General features: G+C 39.6%; 1 protein-coding gene across 1 annotated transcript in view; it reads left to right on the top strand.

The window, feature by feature from the left end:
* LOC126267898 (band 7 protein AGAP004871-like) overlaps window positions 1–20311 on the top strand; it is a 395199-nt gene that overhangs the window by 327938 nt on the left and 46950 nt on the right. The window contains exon 3 of the mRNA XM_049973209.1: window positions 18871–18943. Within this exon, the coding sequence (XP_049829166.1) occupies window positions 18871–18943 (73 nt within the window). The remainder of the gene's footprint in view (window positions 1–18870; window positions 18944–20311) is intronic.

Below are 20311 nucleotides of genomic sequence, written 5' to 3'. Positions count from 1 at the left end.
TGGTGTGGCAGAGCGGTTCTAGTTCTAGGCGCTTCAGTCTGGAACCGCGTGACCGCTACAGTGGCAGGTTCGAATCCTGCCTCGGGCATGGATATGTGTGATGTGCTTAGGTTAGTTAGGTGTAAGTAGTTCTAAGTTCTAGGGGACTGATGACCTCAGATGTTAAGTCCCATACTGCTCAGAGCCATTTGAACCATTTTTTGTTCCAATTTGCGCCCCACAATCTGCAGCTGCTTGCACTCTGTTTCCTCAATGGCTGTCAGAAAAGCTTCTTCAAGATGTTGACCGAGGCCCCCAGGCACAATAGCTGAGAACACGTGCAGTACCTTCCCATATCTTGGTGCCATTTCCCTAAGGGGTACCATTATACGCCATACACTTGAACTGACAGTGATTAATAGACCTCTGTCTTTTTGTGGCGCCCTTCTCTTGATGTGGTGGGTTTCTACAGGCAAAGTGAGTCTCACTGGGTGACTTTCAGTTTCGTCGAAAGACAGCAGTTCAGACTTATTGATTAGGGGGATCAGTATGAAACCCTGAGTGCTCTCTCTTCCCTGTTAACCCTCCACAGTGAGTCTAGCCCTACCATGACATTCCAGTCACTGATGGTCAAGAAAACAGCCAGTAATAGATCCCCTACTTCTTGTAGAGAAGACAGGATCCACAGAAGAGTGTAGTACTTGAGGTGCCTTTAGTATCTCTGGTACACAACTCGAGAACTCTCTCAACACCCTCATTCGCAGCACCTTCCAACTGAGTGACAGCAGTCACGGCGATTTCCAGCTGCTTATGAACGTCAGCTAACTCATCCTATGCAATAAGGGCAGTCACAGTGGGGCTCTATTGTGGCAAGTGCAATGGTTTGCAGAACAGAAAATAAATAACTTTCTAATAGATCTGCTCACTCTAATTTATTTTTAGCTAAAAGTATTAATGTGCAGTGTGTCCCAGCTCTGTTAGGGCTGCGGCTATGAAAAATAAGATTCGAGGATTACGTTCAAAAAATCACTGTATTTATTCAAAATAATCTCCCTTTGAATCAATACACAACTTTTTCTTTTTTTAAGCGTTTCGAAACAAGTCAGTGCAGTTCATTTTTTGGAACTGCATTTAGTATTTTGAACTGCATTCAGTATTGCAGTATAATTTGCTTGGATGACCGCAGTTGTGTCATAATGGTGTCCAACTGCCAGCTTCAATTTGAGGAACAAGTAAAAGTTAGCTGGAGCCAAATCTAGCGAGTACAGCTGGTTATCCAGAACTGTGATTCGTTTCCTGACCAAAAATTTGCGCACGATCTTTGCTATGCAGGATGGGACTTTGGAGGAGTGACCAGGAACCTGCCTCTCGGTATTCGGGTCGAATTCGACAAATTCTCGCCCACAAACACTACAACTTCTTGTTGCCTGGCTGCTCCGCCTCCGTATTGTTACATCCGTGGCCAGGACACCTCCTGCAGTGACTCTGGCCTTCTGAACGGCTGTTGTTGAAACTTGAAGGATCGTTGCGCCACAGCTCGCCTCGAGATAGCATTGCAGTTTGGAATTTCACACAAGCAGTTCTAACGGAACTAGGAACAATCAACACTGTGTCATTCACTTTAAGAACTGAGGCAGTTAATGTGCAAAATGAGATTTCTCGTCAGGCAACAAAAAATTCTGAGATCAAATTTACTAATTTCCTGAAATTTTAAGGGGTTATAGCCTCTAACAAAAGCGAAAATAGCGTCAATTTGCGATAAATGCAGATAATATAAACCCCTGTTGCAGGGGAAAACTAAATGTAACACAATATTCCAGTTATAATGTGTGCTAAAGTAATTAAATCACATCTGACTGTTTACCATGTAGCTTCCCTTCCCTTGCATAAATTGGAAATGTACCAGTAGTACACTAAACCTGATATACAGGTATAATGCTTTTATCAGAATATGGCCAATACAATGTGTCCACTTTGTCACATGCTCTACAACGAACTGCCTGTTCCAGCAACAGATACTCCACATTTCCACACAAGAACACTGGTCAGTGGCTCTACTTGTTGTAATGTCCTCTAAGAACTCTCCCGCCCCCCTCCTCTCCCACAGTGTGGTGCAGCAAAAGGTTTACTGTGAAGTCAACATCATCAAACAGTGAGTGCTGCCACTACCCGTTGATGGCTGGAGCATCAATATTGAGTACAGGTGGTATTGGGCAAGCTGTCATGTGTGGCACTGGAGCGACTGCACCCATGAAATACTGGGGGCTAGAGGCAATTCATTGTCTGCCACAGATGGTGTTAGATTTGGTGTCGGTGACAGTGGCAGTGGTGACATAACTTGGGTGGTGTGAGTGCATAGAGTTACATGGCAGGATGATAGTGAGCCCACCTGTGGGAGAAAGCTGGGAGGTCACAGGAGCAAAATCTACAGTTGGCAGTAGATAGATGACACAGAAGAAGCAGGTGGCATAGACAGGAAGTCTAGTGCCACATGACTACCTTCAAGCAAAAGTTCCTTGTCAGCCAGTTTGTCCACAACTTCATCTGGTCAAAAATCATGGACATAAATTGTAAAGGTTGCTGGCTTGGTGGGTTTGCGTGCCTGGTGTGGGTGAATCATCACAATCATTGCCACCCTGAGGAGCAGCTGAGTCATCCAAGGTGGAGAGAAGCCATGCAGGCTTCAGCCTGTTGAACGAGACCACCAGAGAAAAGCCATTTATGTCAATGTCAAAGGAGTGGCTACCCTATTTCAATACTCAGAATGGTCTAGTACAGGGCTGTTGTAAGGGTGACAATATGGTGTCACCATAGAGCGTGACATATGCACAGTCTGCAAGCTTCTTGTGGATCAATGGCTTTGGCACCAAGTGTGGAGATGGGGAGGCATTACAGATGTTATTTTTCACATGCTGCACCAACATGGGGGATTTCGTCGAGTTGTGTGTTAAGAGTTGACACAACAAATTCCACCAGCATCATGAGGGCTTCCTTGTGGTTAGGAAGGCATGTAAGTCACATCTGAGTGCTGTACAGATGTCAAGGAGCACCCATAGAATGGCCTCAGTTCATGCACACCATGGCTTCTGCCTCTCCCTAGTATCCCCTTCACTCAATTCAGTATTCTGGGACTGACTGTTAAATGCTTAATCACAACTCCTTTTAACTAAACAGTTTCCACACACACAAAAGAATAATAAAGATGTACATTATGTTGATCTTCAAAAGCAGTCTTTGGAATGTCCAGAGACTGGTCAACTCTCTTTGGGGCTCTAACCACACACTTACCAATGAAGACAAATGAAACCAGAAAGAAATAAGTTTTACTATTCCATGAGATACCAAAAGCAAACACTTTTCAAAAGCTATATTTATTTAAAAAACATGTGTTACTACTGTAAATAACTATTTATCTTATAGAACAACTTTGTTCTTCCTTATTGGCTTTTTTTTGTTTCAAAACTTATTTTCTTAATTCCCGCTGATGCATAAACAATCTCAAACTGACAACTAGGTTTGTGTTTCAATGTTCACTCCACTTTGAGTCTTAGTTTTTAGTTTGCGCACATGTGTGTGTGTGTGTGTGTGTGTGTGTGTGTGTGTGTCTGTGTGTGTGCGTCTGTTGTCAGGTAGTATGTATGTTCTATTCATTTCTTTGTTTTTTCCAATCTAACATCCACAGCTACTACATTTGGTTGATAAAATGTGAACATGTCTCACTTTCATGTTGCATGTTATTTTGTGGCTATTTGTGTTTTATTTTTTATTACATTAGTAATATTTAACATTGTCCAAGAATTATTGACTTGCTATAATGTACTTAAAATCTATAGATATTTTCCATTTTTTGTGTTACTTTAGTTTAAAAATACATTGATTTAGGTGACACCAATCTGATGGCCTCTGAGAATTCAGTTTCATCTACATTACAGATATGATGAGCAGTATGAAATCTTTTATCTTGCAGTGTTTTAAGGATATCAAAAAATTTGTCTACATCCACCTCATTAAATTCTTGTGCTCTAGCCATAGACATAGATTCTGGGTTTCTAAGACTAATATTAGGATGCTGTTCTCTAAAGGATGCCACTCATTCTTTGCATGTTGAAAATATAGTATTATTAATACTCTGCCAACTGGAATGCTAATCATCTCTGGTCAGTCACTGTAATTCCATAAAATCGCTTTTCAATTTCAAAAATGTAATTGAGGATTTCTTGCTCCTGTTCTTCACTGAACACTGCCCTTATGCTGTCCATATCCTTCTTACTGTCAACTGCATCTCTGTTTTTCCCTAGAACCCTTCATTTTAGCATATTATTAGGAATATTGAATTGTTTTGCTACTGCTAGAAAAGGCATGTTATCATTCCTCACTGCTTCAATTGCCTTTTGCATCACAACAGAGGTCTATATTTGTTGCTCTATTTTCTGGATGTACTTTCTTGACATCTTGAAGCTCCTGTGAGTCCTTGCAGGAGAGCAGAATAACAGTTATTAGTTTTGTGTATAAAATTATTTGTAATGTTTTAGTTTCAGTTGTTATACTACTCATAAAATATGGAATTAGCTAATTCTCATTGGGATAAACAGATCTTGGTCACTTTTCCTGATGTGTAGCATGGCCATTTTTCGTATTTGGACACCATGTCTGTATCAGTGGTTCACATGCAAAACAATACAATAGAAGGAAATGATGGTTCAAATGGCTCTGAGTACTAAGGGACTTAACATCTGAGGTCATCAGTCCCCTAGAACTTAGAACTACTTAAACCTAACCAACCTAAGGACATCACACACATCCATGTCTGCGGCAGAACTCAAACCTGTGACCATATCAGTCACATAGTTCTGGACTGAAGTGCCTAGAACTGCTCGGCCACCACTGCCGGCAGAAGGAATTGACAGTGACTTATATTTGTAAACCAAAAGGCATTGCAAGAACCATGAGATCATAAAAAATCTGTTGCTCTATATAAAAACAAAGCAACTAAAGTAATATGAGTAACTTTTGATCAAACAATAAAAAAACCTGAACATTCTCACAGAAAGATAATGGTCCGAGCTTCTTTTGTCATCATCACTGGCAACACTAATGGTGTGGATTACGCCCAGTTTGGCCACTTCTCAGTAGGAAGGAGCTCTGTTGAAGGCATCAAATAAGTAGTGTCCACTTTTCCCAGCCTGGTCACTATACCCATGTTTCCTCTATTTACCATTAGAGATTTTACATTTGCCAAGCTAATTACCTCCTCATGAATAGCCTCTGGCATATTATTCATGTACAGTAAGAAAAAATGATGTTAGCAATGAATCTTCTTCAACCAGATACAAAACCTACATCTTACATATTGTTAACTGTTTTTCCTCATTTTTGGCATACAATGAGTGATTTAATTATATTAGTTAATCATTCTTTGCTATAACTTAGTACAGTCTCCACTAAAGAAACAGAAAAGCCTTACATATTGCTAAGAAAAAATATAAGGAGTAGTCACAAACTTTTAATTATCACCCTCGAATACAATCCAGCTGTGATCATGAAAATTTGTGATGGCATTAGTCGTCTCTGTGTATTTGCCCTCCAATGTGACATATTTTTCCCAGTGATGGATGGCCTGGCCGAGGCCTTAGTTGCAGAAGTCAGCATTTTTCCTGCTCAGAAAACATTCCACCTTAAAATCACCTAGTCACCATTATGTAAATGAGTAGTATGCATCCTAGAAAAGAAGAAAGTCACTAGCTGCCACCATGTGAGGAAAATATGGGAGGATCGAAGGGGGAGGAGGGGGAGGAAGGGGACAAATTTGATAGCCCAAAGAAGCAATGTCTGTGAGACTGTCCTGTGCAGCTTGAGCTGGGAACTGTCATGAAGCAAATACACCCCTTTGGGCAGCTTCCTATGATGCTTCATTTTGACAGCCTTCCGTAACATCACCAGAAGATTTCCATAATATGGTTCCCCTTGATGTTGTTGTTGTGGTCTTTCAGTCTGAAGACTGGTTTGAAGCAGCTCTCCATGCTACACTATCCTGTGGAAAACTCTTCATCTCTGAATCTGCTTACTGCATTCATCAATTGGTCTCCCTCTATAACTTTTACCCCCAACCTCACCCTTCCCACCAGTATTAACCCTAGTATTACCAACATATTTTTTGTTATGTGTAATACCAACGGGGGGGCCTCAAAGGCCCATAAAGAATACCACAATTTATTTTATCATAAATCAAGTTTATTTACTTCTGATACCTCTAATAACAATTCAAAATGCTTAGACATTGTTTCTGTATACTGGATAATAAAAGATGTTATTATAATAGGAATAAAATGAACAAATCACGAGATTCAGTTTATATATTTTTTGGAGTAATGTTTCAAAATAGTGTTTTCTTATAAAAACAACTTTTTTAATTCGATACACTACATGAAACAAACAAAATTTACTGTCTCATTCTGCAACACATTTTTCACACAACACTGTCTTCCTGCAGTGTTTCCCACAGACGTGTTTGTGGCACTGAGAGCAGGTAACAGTTGACTTTCCCAGCTTGTTGTACTTGATCTTTTTAGATGCGGCTTCTTGGCAGCATAGGTGGCACCATCCACGTGTTCCTGGTTCTGCTGTTGAGGATGATGGTTCTACAGAGCAGCTGAGCATCCGTTGTGTGATGCTTTCCATTGCCATTATTACTGGCTTCTGAAGTCCATACAAATTTTGTGCCCGTTTATCTACTTGAGATCTTATTAGTTCGAGACCTAAGTTAGTGATAAAAACCCTTCTGCGGTTTAGCAAATTCTTTTTCCAATTCGGAAAGTTGAGGAGGAAGAGTGAATATGCGTTTATTGCTGCTATGTCAGTGAGTGTGTAGAAGAGGGACAAAGGCCATCTTCTTGTTCCTCTCTTTGTGCTGTAGTGTCTTGCCATCTGGTCTATGGTGTCCACGCCTCCCTTTGTAGAATTATAAAAAAGATTTATGTTAGTCTTTTTTGAGTCTTCATTCAACACCCCTTCTGAGTGATAAGTTGAAAGCATCAACAGCAGTCGCTTTGGCTTCTCGTGGACTAGCGTTGATGCAAATGTAACTGGTGGCCTCTGTGTCTGAGGGTCAGTATAAGCAAAGATGGAAGAGTGTAAACTGCGGCCAGTTGTAGTCTTCAGCTCTTCAGGTATGTGTCGTCTGTTAGACTATAGGGTGCCAACAAGTGTGAGGTGAAAATCATTCCATAGATTCTCAGCAAGCTCCACTGAAGTATAGTACCGATCTGTGGTAACATTACGGCCTGATTTTTCAATAGGTTTTATTAGTCTCTTTACAATTTCCATCGGTCCATTTGAATGCTGTGTATTTCCTGACTTGCCTGTATAGATGTCCATGCTGATCACATATCTAGTCTCAGAAACAGACAGCATTCGAATTAGAGTGCCGTATTTTCCAGGTTTTTCTTTTAGAAACACCTTGAATGGACAGCGACCACGGAACAAAGACAACATCTCATCCACTGTTGTATGTAGACCAGGAATGAAATACAATTGAAGTGAAGAATTGACGCTTTCAAAAATTTCCCTCATTGGAGCAAACTTGTCAGTCTGGCGACGAATTTCTCTTGTGTTCTTATCATCAAACCTCAATATTTTAGTCAATTCGAAAAATCGGGTCCGACTCATTGATCCATAGTACACTTGTCGGCCCTGAAGCAAAGACCATAAATCTTGGACAGGTATCTTACTGTCATTTGAACCCATGATTAGCAAGAGTCCTATATAACAAAATAACTCATCTTCATCTGTGTTCTGAATACCTAGTCGAGAAGCCTCTTCATTTGATTGTAGTTTTATTAGATTCGTAATTTGAGGTGTAAAAAAGAGCTCTATAGCCTCTTTCGGAGATGCAATTCTTCCTTGTTGTCCTAGCCCCATTCTTTCTCGCACTATATTTTGTACAGAACGCCGATATTGTCGAGATGGCTTCGTAATATACTCTCGTCCACCTTTTGCAATGAATTTATCACATTCCGTATCATTATCATCTGGTGGATTGGCTTCAACCTCATCTTCATTCTCAGACGATGAATCAGTTCTAATTTCTTCCACATCATCATCCACTTCACTTTCCTTTAAATCTGATTCGTTCAAAACTTCTTCTAGCACTCTTTCAATGGAACTATCATGTAAACGTTGTCTACTCATGTTGCTGGTTCAACAGCAGCAGAAACACTGAAAATAACAATGGTCCGCTTCATAATAATATGTCTGAAGGCAACAATGCCAAAATTCGTTTCATGGTAAGAATTTGAAACAAAAGACTCAACCTTGCATATCTTTCCTTGCTATTACCAACGGGTGGGCTTCTAAGGCCCACAGAGAATTAAATCAAGTAAATGAATTTTAATTACATTTTTATTCCAAAATTCTGTAATGACTCAATAGTACATTCAATAACGAACAATTACCTTTGCTTTCAAGTTCATATATCAAAGGGTGTGGATACAACATAGAAAAACTGAGTCAGTGGGCCTACGAGGCCCCCCTGTTGGTAATGCTAGGGTTAAAATGATGATTCTTTGATGTCTCAGAAAATGTTCTATCAAACATTTCCTTAATTTAGTAAGGTTGTGCAACAAAATTTTTGTCTTCCCAACTCCTCCCCCCCTCCTCAATAAGAAATGCACGTACCCATCAAATCTTCAGCAGTCATCTGTAGCACTACATTCCAAAAGCTTCTATTCTCTTCTTGTATAAACTGTTACAATTCATGTTTCACTTACATACATGCTTATGCTCAAGACAAATACCTTCAGAAAAGACTTCCTAACACTTAAATCTATTTTCAAAGTTAAAAAATTTCATTCCTTCAAAAAGCTTTTCTTGCCATTCCCAGTATACATTTTACATCCTCTCTACTTTGGCCATCATCAGTTATTTTGCTGCCCAAATAGAAGAACTCACTACTACTACTACTACTACTACTACTACTACTACTTTTAGTGCCTCATTTCCTGATCTAATTACCTCAGCATCAACCTGATTTAGTTTACCTACATTCCATTATCCCTGTTTTCCTTTTGTTGCTGATTATCTTATATCCTCCTTTCAACATGGTTTCCACTCCAAGTCCTTTGCTGTCTTTGACAGAATTACAATGTCATCAGCAAAACTCAAAGTTTGTATTTCTTCTCCCTGAACTTTAATACCTACTCCAAATTTTTATTTGACTTCCTCTACTATTTGTTCAATATATCTGTTGAGAGATCACTGGATGATTGACTGACATGGCTCTAGATGAACTTGATGTTATAGTAATCTGAACCTCTGTTCTCCACAAGTTTTTTTTAAGAAATACTGGGCCACTTCCAGTGTATTATGCATCTCACCACTTTGAAAACTTCATAAAATGATGTTTAGTTAGTTATTTGCATGTTCCATGGATCATTATTGAAATCTCTCACTATGGTACGGGATGAGTCATCTTCACAATTATAGTATAACATCTCAACAGAAAATATGGCAGCTTGCTGATCATTTACATAATGTCTTACCTTTTTTTAAATTTTTCTTTAACATGATTATTTTGACTTACATTTAACTATGTTCAGTGTCACTCTCTCTCTGTCTGAAACACATTGCTTCAGGTTACTTTCATTAGCCATTAAATTCTGTAAATCACTACATACATTGTCAAAGATTTTTATGGTTGAATACCTCACTCTCCCTGTGCACTGCTAAGGAGAAGTGAAGGTTAGATTGGTTATTTGGGGGAGGGGATCAAACAGCCAGGTAATTGATCCCATCGGATGAGGAAAGGATGGCAAAGGAAATCACCCAAGCCCCTCCAAAGGAACCATCTCAGCATTTGCCTGAACTGATGTAGGGAAATCACAGAAATCTTAAATCAGGATGGCCAGAGACAGATTTGAACCATTGTCCTCCCAAATGGGAGTCTTGAGTGCTATCCATTGCATGAGCTCTCTTGGTTATTGAAGGATAATGTTGTCATTTCTGTTTCTAGTGTTATTTTTATTGTTTTCAAACAGTGGTTGATTGTTGACAACAAACTTCATAGGGAAGTAAATGTATTGTGATGCTGTTGTCAGTATTCCCAATTGATTAAAGATCTGTGTACAAAAGATTTTGGAATTAACACCACACATTATACTTACTATTCACTTCTGTGCAACAGACACACTTTTCTTCAATTGAAAGTTGCCCAGAATATGATGCTATAAAACTTCTGTGTATGGGAATAGGAAAAGTGAAAGCAAGACAACTATTTTACTTTTTCGTCTCAAAAATCTGATATTTTCCATAACATAAAAGTTTCAAAGCTTAGACTTTTAAACAAATCTGTAACATGCAACCTGCACTTCAGGCCCTTGTCATTATGAACTCCTAATAATTTAGAATATTCTGTTTCATTTATTGATTTACTCTCATGCATTACTTCTAATGGTGTGGTTATGCATTGTGCAGAACTGGTACTAAATTGTATGTATTGTGTTTTATCTAAATTCAGAGACACCCCATCCATAGAGAAACAGTTACTGATTTATGATAAAATATTGTCTGGATGCTCTATTTTGCTCCAGAGTGATCTCAGTAGTGGCATTAGTCCGTGCAGCCTCTGTGTCTGCCATGCTGGTGGTATCCTGGAAAATCCATGTGTGATTAAGACGATTCACTGAAACAGTGAATGGTTTGCTCCGTAGCAAAATTTTGAAAGTACTAGTTCCACATTTGAGTCCCCTGTTTGATGCCAGCATTCTACCAAAATATTGCTTTGTAGGTGGTAAGCTGTGGTGTGGTAACACTGTAAACCATAAAGGTTACAAAGTTCAGAGAACAATGCAGATCCTGGCTGGTGACCTTGGTGGGTTGTGATGGAGGTAGGTCAGCCAGAATATGATGTCTACAAGTGAACAAATGCTCTTGCATCATTTCTGCCATTATGTCTGGTAATGGTGTGTATTCAACAAAGTGGGTGATGCAGTCAGTGGTGGAAAGAATGTACTAAAGCTTTTAGACTCTGAGAGGCAGCCAAATAGTTTGAGACAAAAATACTGTAAGTGTCTTTTAGGTATTTTGTTTTGACAATGTGGTAGCTGTGCACAATGACTGACTTTACAGAATTGATAAGCTATTTAAGGTTGAGCCCAAAAATGACATTCTCATTTCACATTCAGCCAAACAAACTGGCCAGTGACTAGTTTAAGCAAGGAGTGTAGTCCTGGGTGGGACATTCCATGCAAGCTGCCAAACATAGGTTTACACAAATTGACTGGAACTAGTGAGTTTAGGTGGTTTTACGACACATCACAGCAGACTAGTGGGGAGGAATCTTGAATGGTGCACCATTCAGGGTTCAAACCAGTCATGGTACCTTGCAGGAGGCTGCAAATTTGTGTGCCATTTTGTTGTGCCTTAGCAAATGAACTTGAGGCAGGTAGTCAGCCACAACGTTTTCCATGCCCTTTAGGCATTTGTTATCAGTCACAAATAGTGTGATGTAATGAAGGTGTCATAAGCAACGTGGGGAACAGTCTTTTGCTAGATTACATATGGAACCCATCAGTGGTTGGCAGTCATTATAAATAGTAAGTGCTCTGTCCTGAGTATTTTCTTGGAAATGACACACTGCTTTGTATATTGTAAACAATTCTCTATCACAAGTTGACCACTTACATTGAGATTCAGTTAGCTTCTCGGAGAAGAAATTTAATGGTTCACCTGATATTGTCTGTTGAAGAATGGCAGGTATTGTCACTCATGTCAGATGTAGCTGACAAGGGAGTCGTCATGACTGGATGAGCTGCTGTTGTAGCATGAGGTAAACTGAGTATAATTTTATAAAATGCTTGTTGCATTTGAGGAGTCCATGTGAGGTCACATTTGCAGCATGTATGTTTGCTGGGCAGTGTGTTTGTCAGCAGTGCCTGTCTGCCAGCAACATGGAGTATGTGATGTCTACAAAAATTAATACCAATAAATTCGCATAATTCATGATAATTCTTAGGCTGTCAAAGCTAATGGGTGTTTTCAGTGTGGTGGGTCATGGGGCAGACCCTGTTGTGAGTAAGAAAGTGGCCCAAAAACGTTACTCCAGATTTCCTAAGTTGGCATTTGTCATCAGTTATCACTACAGCAAAATGTTGAAGAGTCTCGAAAATGAGGGTGAGATATGCCTCATGTTCCTATGGGAAGGCTGAAAAAAAGCAAACTATCATCTACGTATACCTAACAGAAAGTATTCTTGTAGAGGATGCTGTCAGTAAAGTGGTGCCATGTTTGGTCCACATTTTTCAAATCATGATGTATGAACAAACATGTGTAGAGCCCAAATGGTGTGATGACTGCTGTCTTGCATATGTCCTCAGAAGCCATAGGAATTTGCAGATAATCTTTTCTACAGTCTAAGACAGAAGAGCTTGCTAAGATATGAGTTAGGTCTTGAATTTTCAGTATTGGGTAGCTATTAGGAAACACAATAATCTATATGTTCCATCTTTTTTTGGAACAAAATATATATGCAAAACCCAAGAGCTGTCAGACTGGCAGACAATGCTGGCTTGTAGTAGTTCATCACTGACAGTTTTGGCTGCTGGAGTCTATTTGGGCCAGTCTATGCACTTGTGGCAGACTTGGGAGCCTGGAGTAGTAATGATTTTATGCACAGTTTAATGTCGAATACCTCTTTCTTGAAATGTCGCAAGTGAGTCCCATGAGGGGGGAGGGGGGCAAAGGGAGGTTGGGGGGGTGGGGGGTGGGGGGTGGGGGTGGCGAAGGAAACATTGATACCACACACTAAGGATACATGTGAAATTGTGCACTGCATGTTGTCTCAGTTGTATGTGTGTGTCTGCTGCTGACACCATGATTGTTGCTGCCTCATTCTTGTTGGTTATATCGGACAGTGGTGCTGCCCCTGTTTGAGGTGTTGCTGCTAGGAACACATGGCATCTAGCATACTTCCTAAAGAAATAAATATGGCATGCAACTCGCAATTCTTGTTACATGGTCTAATTTTCTCCTTCCTCCCCTCCTCATAGTAAGTTTTGATCTTCTGCATTTCTGATCCTTATATCTGACAGAAACTGTGTAGTAATTATTGTATGTAGAGCTTGGGAAAAGTACTTGTGGAGAAGGGCCCTCTATTCATATAGTGGTGAACTACCGGTGAAGCCATGTACTGATTCTCAGCTATTTGTGTGATGTAGGGTTCATCATGTCACATATGGAGAGAGATTGAAGTAATGGAGGAAATCCATGCCCAAGACTAGTTCGTGAACATCTAATTTTTCATGGAGACATTTTAGAGGTCAATAAAGTGGATGTTGGATCTTCAAGTCTGAAATGTCAGTTATGGAACTCTGCAGCTAAAATTTAAAAAGTGAATTTAAAAAAATTAAAAGAGAGAACAAAACATTACTTAAAAATAAATCATCTTCACCCCAGTGTTGTCATGGAACCATAGTTTCCCTGTGAGAAGGATCAAAGGGACCTAGAAAAACTGAAAAAATGTCCATCAAGACTAAATACCATAAGTCACCATAAAACGCAAATAAAGCTGAAGGGAAATCACATACTGTGTGGAATTACTTACATAAATTTCATAAAAGCTGTTTCCCTATGCTGCATGACTGAGAACACAAACAGAAAAGTATGTAATGGTAAATACTAGCTGTGAGTACTGAAGCTGCACAAAATCTATAACACACAAATGATACAAAACGGACATGTGATTGGTGAACTGTTTAAACTGGAAAAGCAGGAAATAACAGCAGAAAAGAGATGAAACCATCACAACATTAAGAGGGAAGAGAACCTGTACACTTAAAAACATTTTTAAAAAAGGAAAAATGCTATGTTATATGCATATGTTAACATGCCTGAATAATGTCATAATTAATTGTATTAAAGGGCAAAAACGAAGTCAGATTAAGATTTCAGTTACTTCCAGACACTGAGTAGCTGACCTTTCTCTGCAGTAAGAGACAGTTAAGTTATCACTAACCTTCAGTAGCTGATGCTGGTTGTCAATCAAACGTGTTGTCAGAGCTGACCTGGAATTGGCCAGGTCTTTATATTCTTTAAATCTTATATAAGAATTCCTGCCTGCCTGACCAAACTATCTGCTCTTACACAAATGGCTTGTATCACACTCAATATGACACACTCCTGGCTAGGAGAAAGTAGATTCTTTCCTGTCAATGTCAAACCCTTCATTGCCACCATTTAACTACTGACTTAGTCCTGAATGTAACACTGAACCATCTGGTTAAACATAAACCTGCCACCTTCTGGTCCCTCCTAAACAGATTAAATAATGTTCCCCACACATAAGAGGCATGTGAAAGAGAGTTCAGTATAATCAAGTATATTGCCATGCATAATGGGTATACAGGGTCTGTGATTGAGAAATTGAATAAGAAACTACTAGTGAAATGTGGGGAAGCATGGAAGGGAATCACTCTGAACCCATTAGAGAACAAGAAAAAGAACAAGTTTTATGAGATCCATAACATGGGTACATATCACAGAGGATTGGTAAGGAACTGATGTCAACCAATATAACTCCAATATTTTTCATACCAAAAATTTTAGTCAATACGTTGAACAACCTTAAAGTCTTCAAAAAGGATGATTTCTCCTACCCTGGAATGTATCTTATTGAGTGTGATACAAATCAGTTGTGTAAGAATAGCATTCTGAAACTGGTCATGTATACAATAAAAGACTGTGGATTCAGTAACTGTTGTGTTATTTCTTCATTTTACAAAAGATCAAAAGTCATTGCATATTGATCATGCACGTATGGGTTATTGTTGCAGTCAATACCACAGTAAAGAAGAATGCCAGTTTCACACTTCACATATTCTGTAGGTTAATCTGTGAAGTGAAAAACATTATATGAAGCACAATGAGACTTATTTTCTGGTATCTTTTGTTCAAACAAGTGGAAATTGTGGGATGGCTCCATTGTCAAATGGAGGCAGTCAGGCAAAGTAAAGTGATTAAAGTAGCTGCTGTTATTCATTACAGCCCCAGCACTGAGAAATTTCCTTGAGGAAATGCTTGTAGTGAAATGCAGCTAGCAGATTGATGTTGTTTAATGAACTTTATCAACCACATGGAGAAAAAACTCAAACAATTATACACTAGACAGTTGTTCACATAAAATTAAAGGCATTGAAGATAGTCACTGGGCAGGAACACAACTCACCATGTGAAGTGTCTTATTCACTCCCACTTGCATCATCAACAGTGAGGTCCCCATAGACTATTTCTGCTGCTTAGATGATGGATGGTCAGTTATGTAAAATGAACAGGAGCAGACCCAATACTTACCAATGTTTATGCTTGTTGTCATTATTCCACATTCTGCACATGGTGTTTTACTGTGTACATTCCCTGAATACTCTGTTGTTCTGTCACAGATCATTGAATTTATGCTAAGGTCGTAACTACTATCAAAGATGTTAATTCATTTATAGCTGTATCTAGCAACACTTCATGTACTGTGAATTCAGTACTGTAGTTGGTAAATATAAGTGATATATTCCACCAAATGGGGCAGTTTTTCTCTGAAAACTATATTTAAGAAGCAGTTAACATCAAAGTATGAAGAGAGAAGCTGCACTGATCATTCATAGTAAGTTACAACTATGTTCCATACTTCGGTATTGACAACATCTGTGAAAGTCAATGTCTGAGTATGAATCACTATCCAGTTCAGAGTTTTTACTTGTAACAAATTATCAACAAAGCTTAGAGTCTGCCATGAGATAAAATAAAAAGATAATAAAGCTTATACTCTGCCATGAGTCAAAAATAAGGAAATACATCTTTTGTATCATACAGTAGGCAATCTGTTGTGGAATGCAGTCATTCACCCCTATGTGAAGATGCATCCCAATTTCTCACATTTCTGTTCACTTCCAGAATACCATGCCCCTCTTTCACAACCTATTAAAATGAAACTATTGTCTCATATCCCTTTAACTCATATGAAATAGTAATAAAAATCTTAGGTACCAGTTATAGCAACCCCTTTGGATATTGTACAGATGTTTTATTCATGCATTTCTAGTGACCATCATTATTACTACATTTTCTTCTTAATGTTCCACAAGAATATTGTTGTATGGGTACTCACCTTATGTGTATTTGGCATCAGGATCTAGGAGATAGTGTTCAATAAAAATCTTGATTAAAATACATTTCATCTGGCTTTTTAGTTATAAAAGATTGAAGCATAAATAAATTTGTTTTTCGAATGGTTCCACCCAGAGCAAAACAATTTTTTGTTTGTTGCTTCTATTAGACAGATATGTTTTGCTGAAGTTTCAGCATCATCAGTGAATTTTAATTGACATCACCTAAACAGGAAAAATGCTCTTTACTACTTGTACACGTATAAATCTGTCTTTTTAAGAATGTATTTACAAAATTTAAAAACACACAAAGTTTTTTATATCCATATTTCATAGTGGAAAAGGCAGATTCTATTGAATTTTATGTTTAGAATAGTTCTGAGGAATTTCTCTGTGGTGTTTTGGAATTTGTTGTGTAGCTTGCTTGGAAATGCCCGGCACGGCACTGCAATAATTACCTAGATGTTGAAACTTTTCTGTCCATATTTGCTTAAATTATATATATATATAGAACACACACACAGAATTACTAGCTTTCGCAACCGATGGTTGCTTCTTCAGGAAGGAGAGGGAAAGACGAAAGGATGTGGGTTTTAAGGGAGAGGGTAAGGAGTCATTCCAATCCCGGGAGCGGAAAGACTTCCCTTAGGGGAAAAAAAGGACAGGTGTACACTCGCACACACATACACACACATATCCATCCACACATACACAGACACAAGCAGACATATTTAAAGGCAAAGAGTAAGGGCAGAGATGTCAGTCGAGGCGGAAGTACAGAGTCAAAGAAGTTGTTGAAAGACAGGTGAGGTATGAGCGGCGGCAACTTGAAATTAGCGGAGGTTGAGGCCTGGTGGATATCGAGAAGAGAGGATATACTGAAGGGTGAGTTCCCATCTCCGGAGTTCAGATAGGTTGGTCTTGGTGGGAAGTATCCAGATAACTCCGACGGTGTAACACTGTGCCAAGATGTGCTGGCCGTGCATCAAGGCATGTTTAGCCACAGGGTGATCCTCATTACCAACAAACACTGTCTGCCTGTGTCCATTCATGCGAATGGACAGTTTGTTGCTGGTCCTTCTCACATAGAAAGCGTCACAGTGCAGGCAGGTCAGTTGGTAAATCACGTGGGTGCTTTCACACGTGGCTCTCCCTTTGATCGTGTACACCTTGCAGGTTACAGGACTGGAGTAGGTGGTGGTGGGAGGGTGCATGGGACAGGTTTTACACCGGGGGCGTTTGCAAGGGTAGAAGCCAGAGGGTAGGGAAGGTGGTTTGGGGCTCTCCAGCAGGGATACGACTTCCTAAAATCCTGCCCCGAAATGAGATCCATCCTTCATGAAATCCTCCCCACTCCACCAAGAGTGTCTTTCCGCCGTCCACCTAACCTTCGTAACCTCTTGCTTCATCCCTATGAAATCCCCAAACCACCTTCCCTACCCTCTGGCTCCTACCCTTGCAACCGCCCCCGGTGTAAAACCTGTCCCATGCACCCTCCCACCACCACCTACTCCAGTCCTGTAACCCGGAAGGTGTACACGATCAAAGGGAGAGCCAAGTGTGAAAGCACCCACGTGATTTACCAACTGACCTGCCTGCACTGTGACGCTTTCTATGTGGGAATGACCAGCAACTTCGCATGAATGGACACAGGCAGACAGTGTTTGTTGGTAATGAGGATCACCCTGTGGCTAAACATGCCTTGATGCACGGCCAGCACATCTTGGCACAGTGTTACACCGTCTGAGTTATCTGGATACTTCCCACCAACACCAACCTATCCGAACTCCGGAGATGGGTACTCGCCCTTCAGTATATCCTCTCTTCTCGATATCCGCCAGGCCTCAACCTCCGCTAATTTCAAGTTGCCGCCGCTCATACCTCACCTGTCTTTCAACAACTTCTTTGACTCTGTACTTCCGCCTCGACTGACATCTCTGCCCTTACTATTTGCCTTTAAATATGTCTGCTTGTGTCTGTGTATGTGCGGATGGATATGTGTGTGTATGTGTGTGCGCGTGTACACCTGTCCTTTTTTTCCCCTAAGGGAAGTCTTTCCGCTCCCGGGATTGGAATGACTCCTTACCCTCTCCCTTAAAACCCACATCCTTTCGTCTTTCCCCCTCCTTCCTGAAGAAGCAACCATCGGTTGTGAAAGCTAGTAATTCTGTGTGTGTGTTTCTGTGTTTTGTTAACGTGCCTGTCTGCCGGCGCTTTCCCGCTTGGTAAGTCTTGGAAACTTTGTTTTTAATATATTTTTCCCATGTGGAAGTTTCTTTCTATTTTATATATATATATATATATTGTGGGGTCCACCTTGAAAACAAAATACAATTTTTGTTAGTCATGTTCACATAGAGAGCAGTACCCATTGTCACTCCTTCCACCCCTCCCCCCCCCCCTCCCACTCCCCTCCCAAACCCAAACCTCTGACTCATCAGAAACAGCCACAGTTGAGCTCTAGTGCCCTGACCGTGGCCATCTGTGTGTTAATTATTCTTGTGCAAATTTGTGTGGACTTTGTGAAAAAGGTTTAATATTTTATCTGCCATTTTCATTGTGCCTGTCCGCAACTCAGCACATCCTCCATGAAGTGAGTAGCCATCTATCCTCTCATTATTGTTGTTATTCCATCTTGGACTTCTTATTGTTACATCTCTTTTGTGCAATCCAATTTTTTGATTATGTTGCTTTCAGTAGTTCTCACTATTAGAATATTATCTCTGAATTTAAACATATTCCACAGGTGGTCCAAGAATATGAACGAGCAGTGATATTCCGCCTTGGGAGACTGATGTCTGGAGGTGCCAAAGGACCAGGTGAGTTGCAATCTTTTCGTAATTTTAGCATTTGATGCTCAACGAGAAACAAAGGCCATAGAGTCGGTATGAAAACTGCTGTCATGAAGTATTCAAATTACTATTAGTAAGATGAATAGTGCAGAAGTCATCTGGGAGCAGCATTTATTTGTCCGCCATATATATACCATGACACAGATGCATAGAACAGCCAGTTTCACAAGAAAGAGGTTTTCTGCTTTCTGTCTGAAGTGCACTAAGGCAGTTTATCTGATTGTGGCATGAAACATATTGAAAATTAAACTGAGAGTAGAAACTACAACAATAAGCAAAGTGCAAATCATCAAATGCTCCGTCAATGCCATATACATGCTACACTCGGGTATTTGATATTTATTGAGTAGCCATTTTGTCATGTCCAATGATATAGGAATCCATGAATCAGTTTTGGTTCCAAGGAAAAGTAACAGGAACCAACAATTTCATATTAGTGTGCAAATTTGTAGAAAACTGTAGGAGGAACATCTATGGTGATGGAGAAATGAGCTACTGTGTAAGATCTGTGGTAAAAAGGCTGCATCTTTGTTCATATGGAACAGCAATGCAAACCCATAACAAATCAGAAGGCATTCCTAGATGCTATGCACAATATTGCATCATCTTGTTTGGAAACTTCCAGCTATCAAAACAGTTTCACCCCACACTCTTAAAATGGTTATTATTATTATTATTATTATTGTTATTGTTATTGTTATTATTATTATTATTATTATTATTATTATTATTATTATTATTTAACGTTTTGGATCCATTCTCCTCCATTAGCAAGGGAATCTATGTAATTTACTGTTCTTTTTGTTAGTCTGTGTACAGGAAGCCTCATTACCTGGCCATAGAATAGGAGGCATTCTTTTCACATTCTGTCTCTGTGTTAGAATATTCTTCAAATTGGGACATTTTCTGTAATCTACAGGGTGAGCACAAAGTCTTGCCATGAGTATAAAAATTTATAACAGAATAACCATTTGACATAATAAGTTACATTTGATGCCATTACATAGGTTAGTGTTACCAGTTGTTGTGAGCAGTAGATGGCACTAGTTCTCCACAACACCAATATGGTCTGATGGTCTGTTAGGTTATGTTAGTTGCTGGCAAAATGGTGTCAAAGCAGGAGAAAGCACAATGTGTGCTTTGGTTTCACAAAACGAAATTGCCCATTAGTGTTCAGCATAAATTTCGGGCTTCTTGTGGGCGCAGCCCTCCTGGTGTTAAATCAATAAAGCGATGGTATGCAAAGTTTAATGAAACAGGCAGCATTGAAGATCATCCTAGAAGTGGCAGGCCTTGTGTGAGTGATGCAACTGTTGAGCGTGTTCAGCTATCATT

Source organism: Schistocerca gregaria, chromosome 4 (assembly GCF_023897955.1).
Source record: "Schistocerca gregaria isolate iqSchGreg1 chromosome 4, iqSchGreg1.2, whole genome shotgun sequence".
In the NCBI taxonomy this organism is placed as follows: domain Eukaryota; kingdom Metazoa; phylum Arthropoda; class Insecta; order Orthoptera; family Acrididae; genus Schistocerca; species Schistocerca gregaria.
Note: the sequence above shows the minus strand (reverse complement) of the source record. Positions and strands in the feature narration are given on the sequence as shown.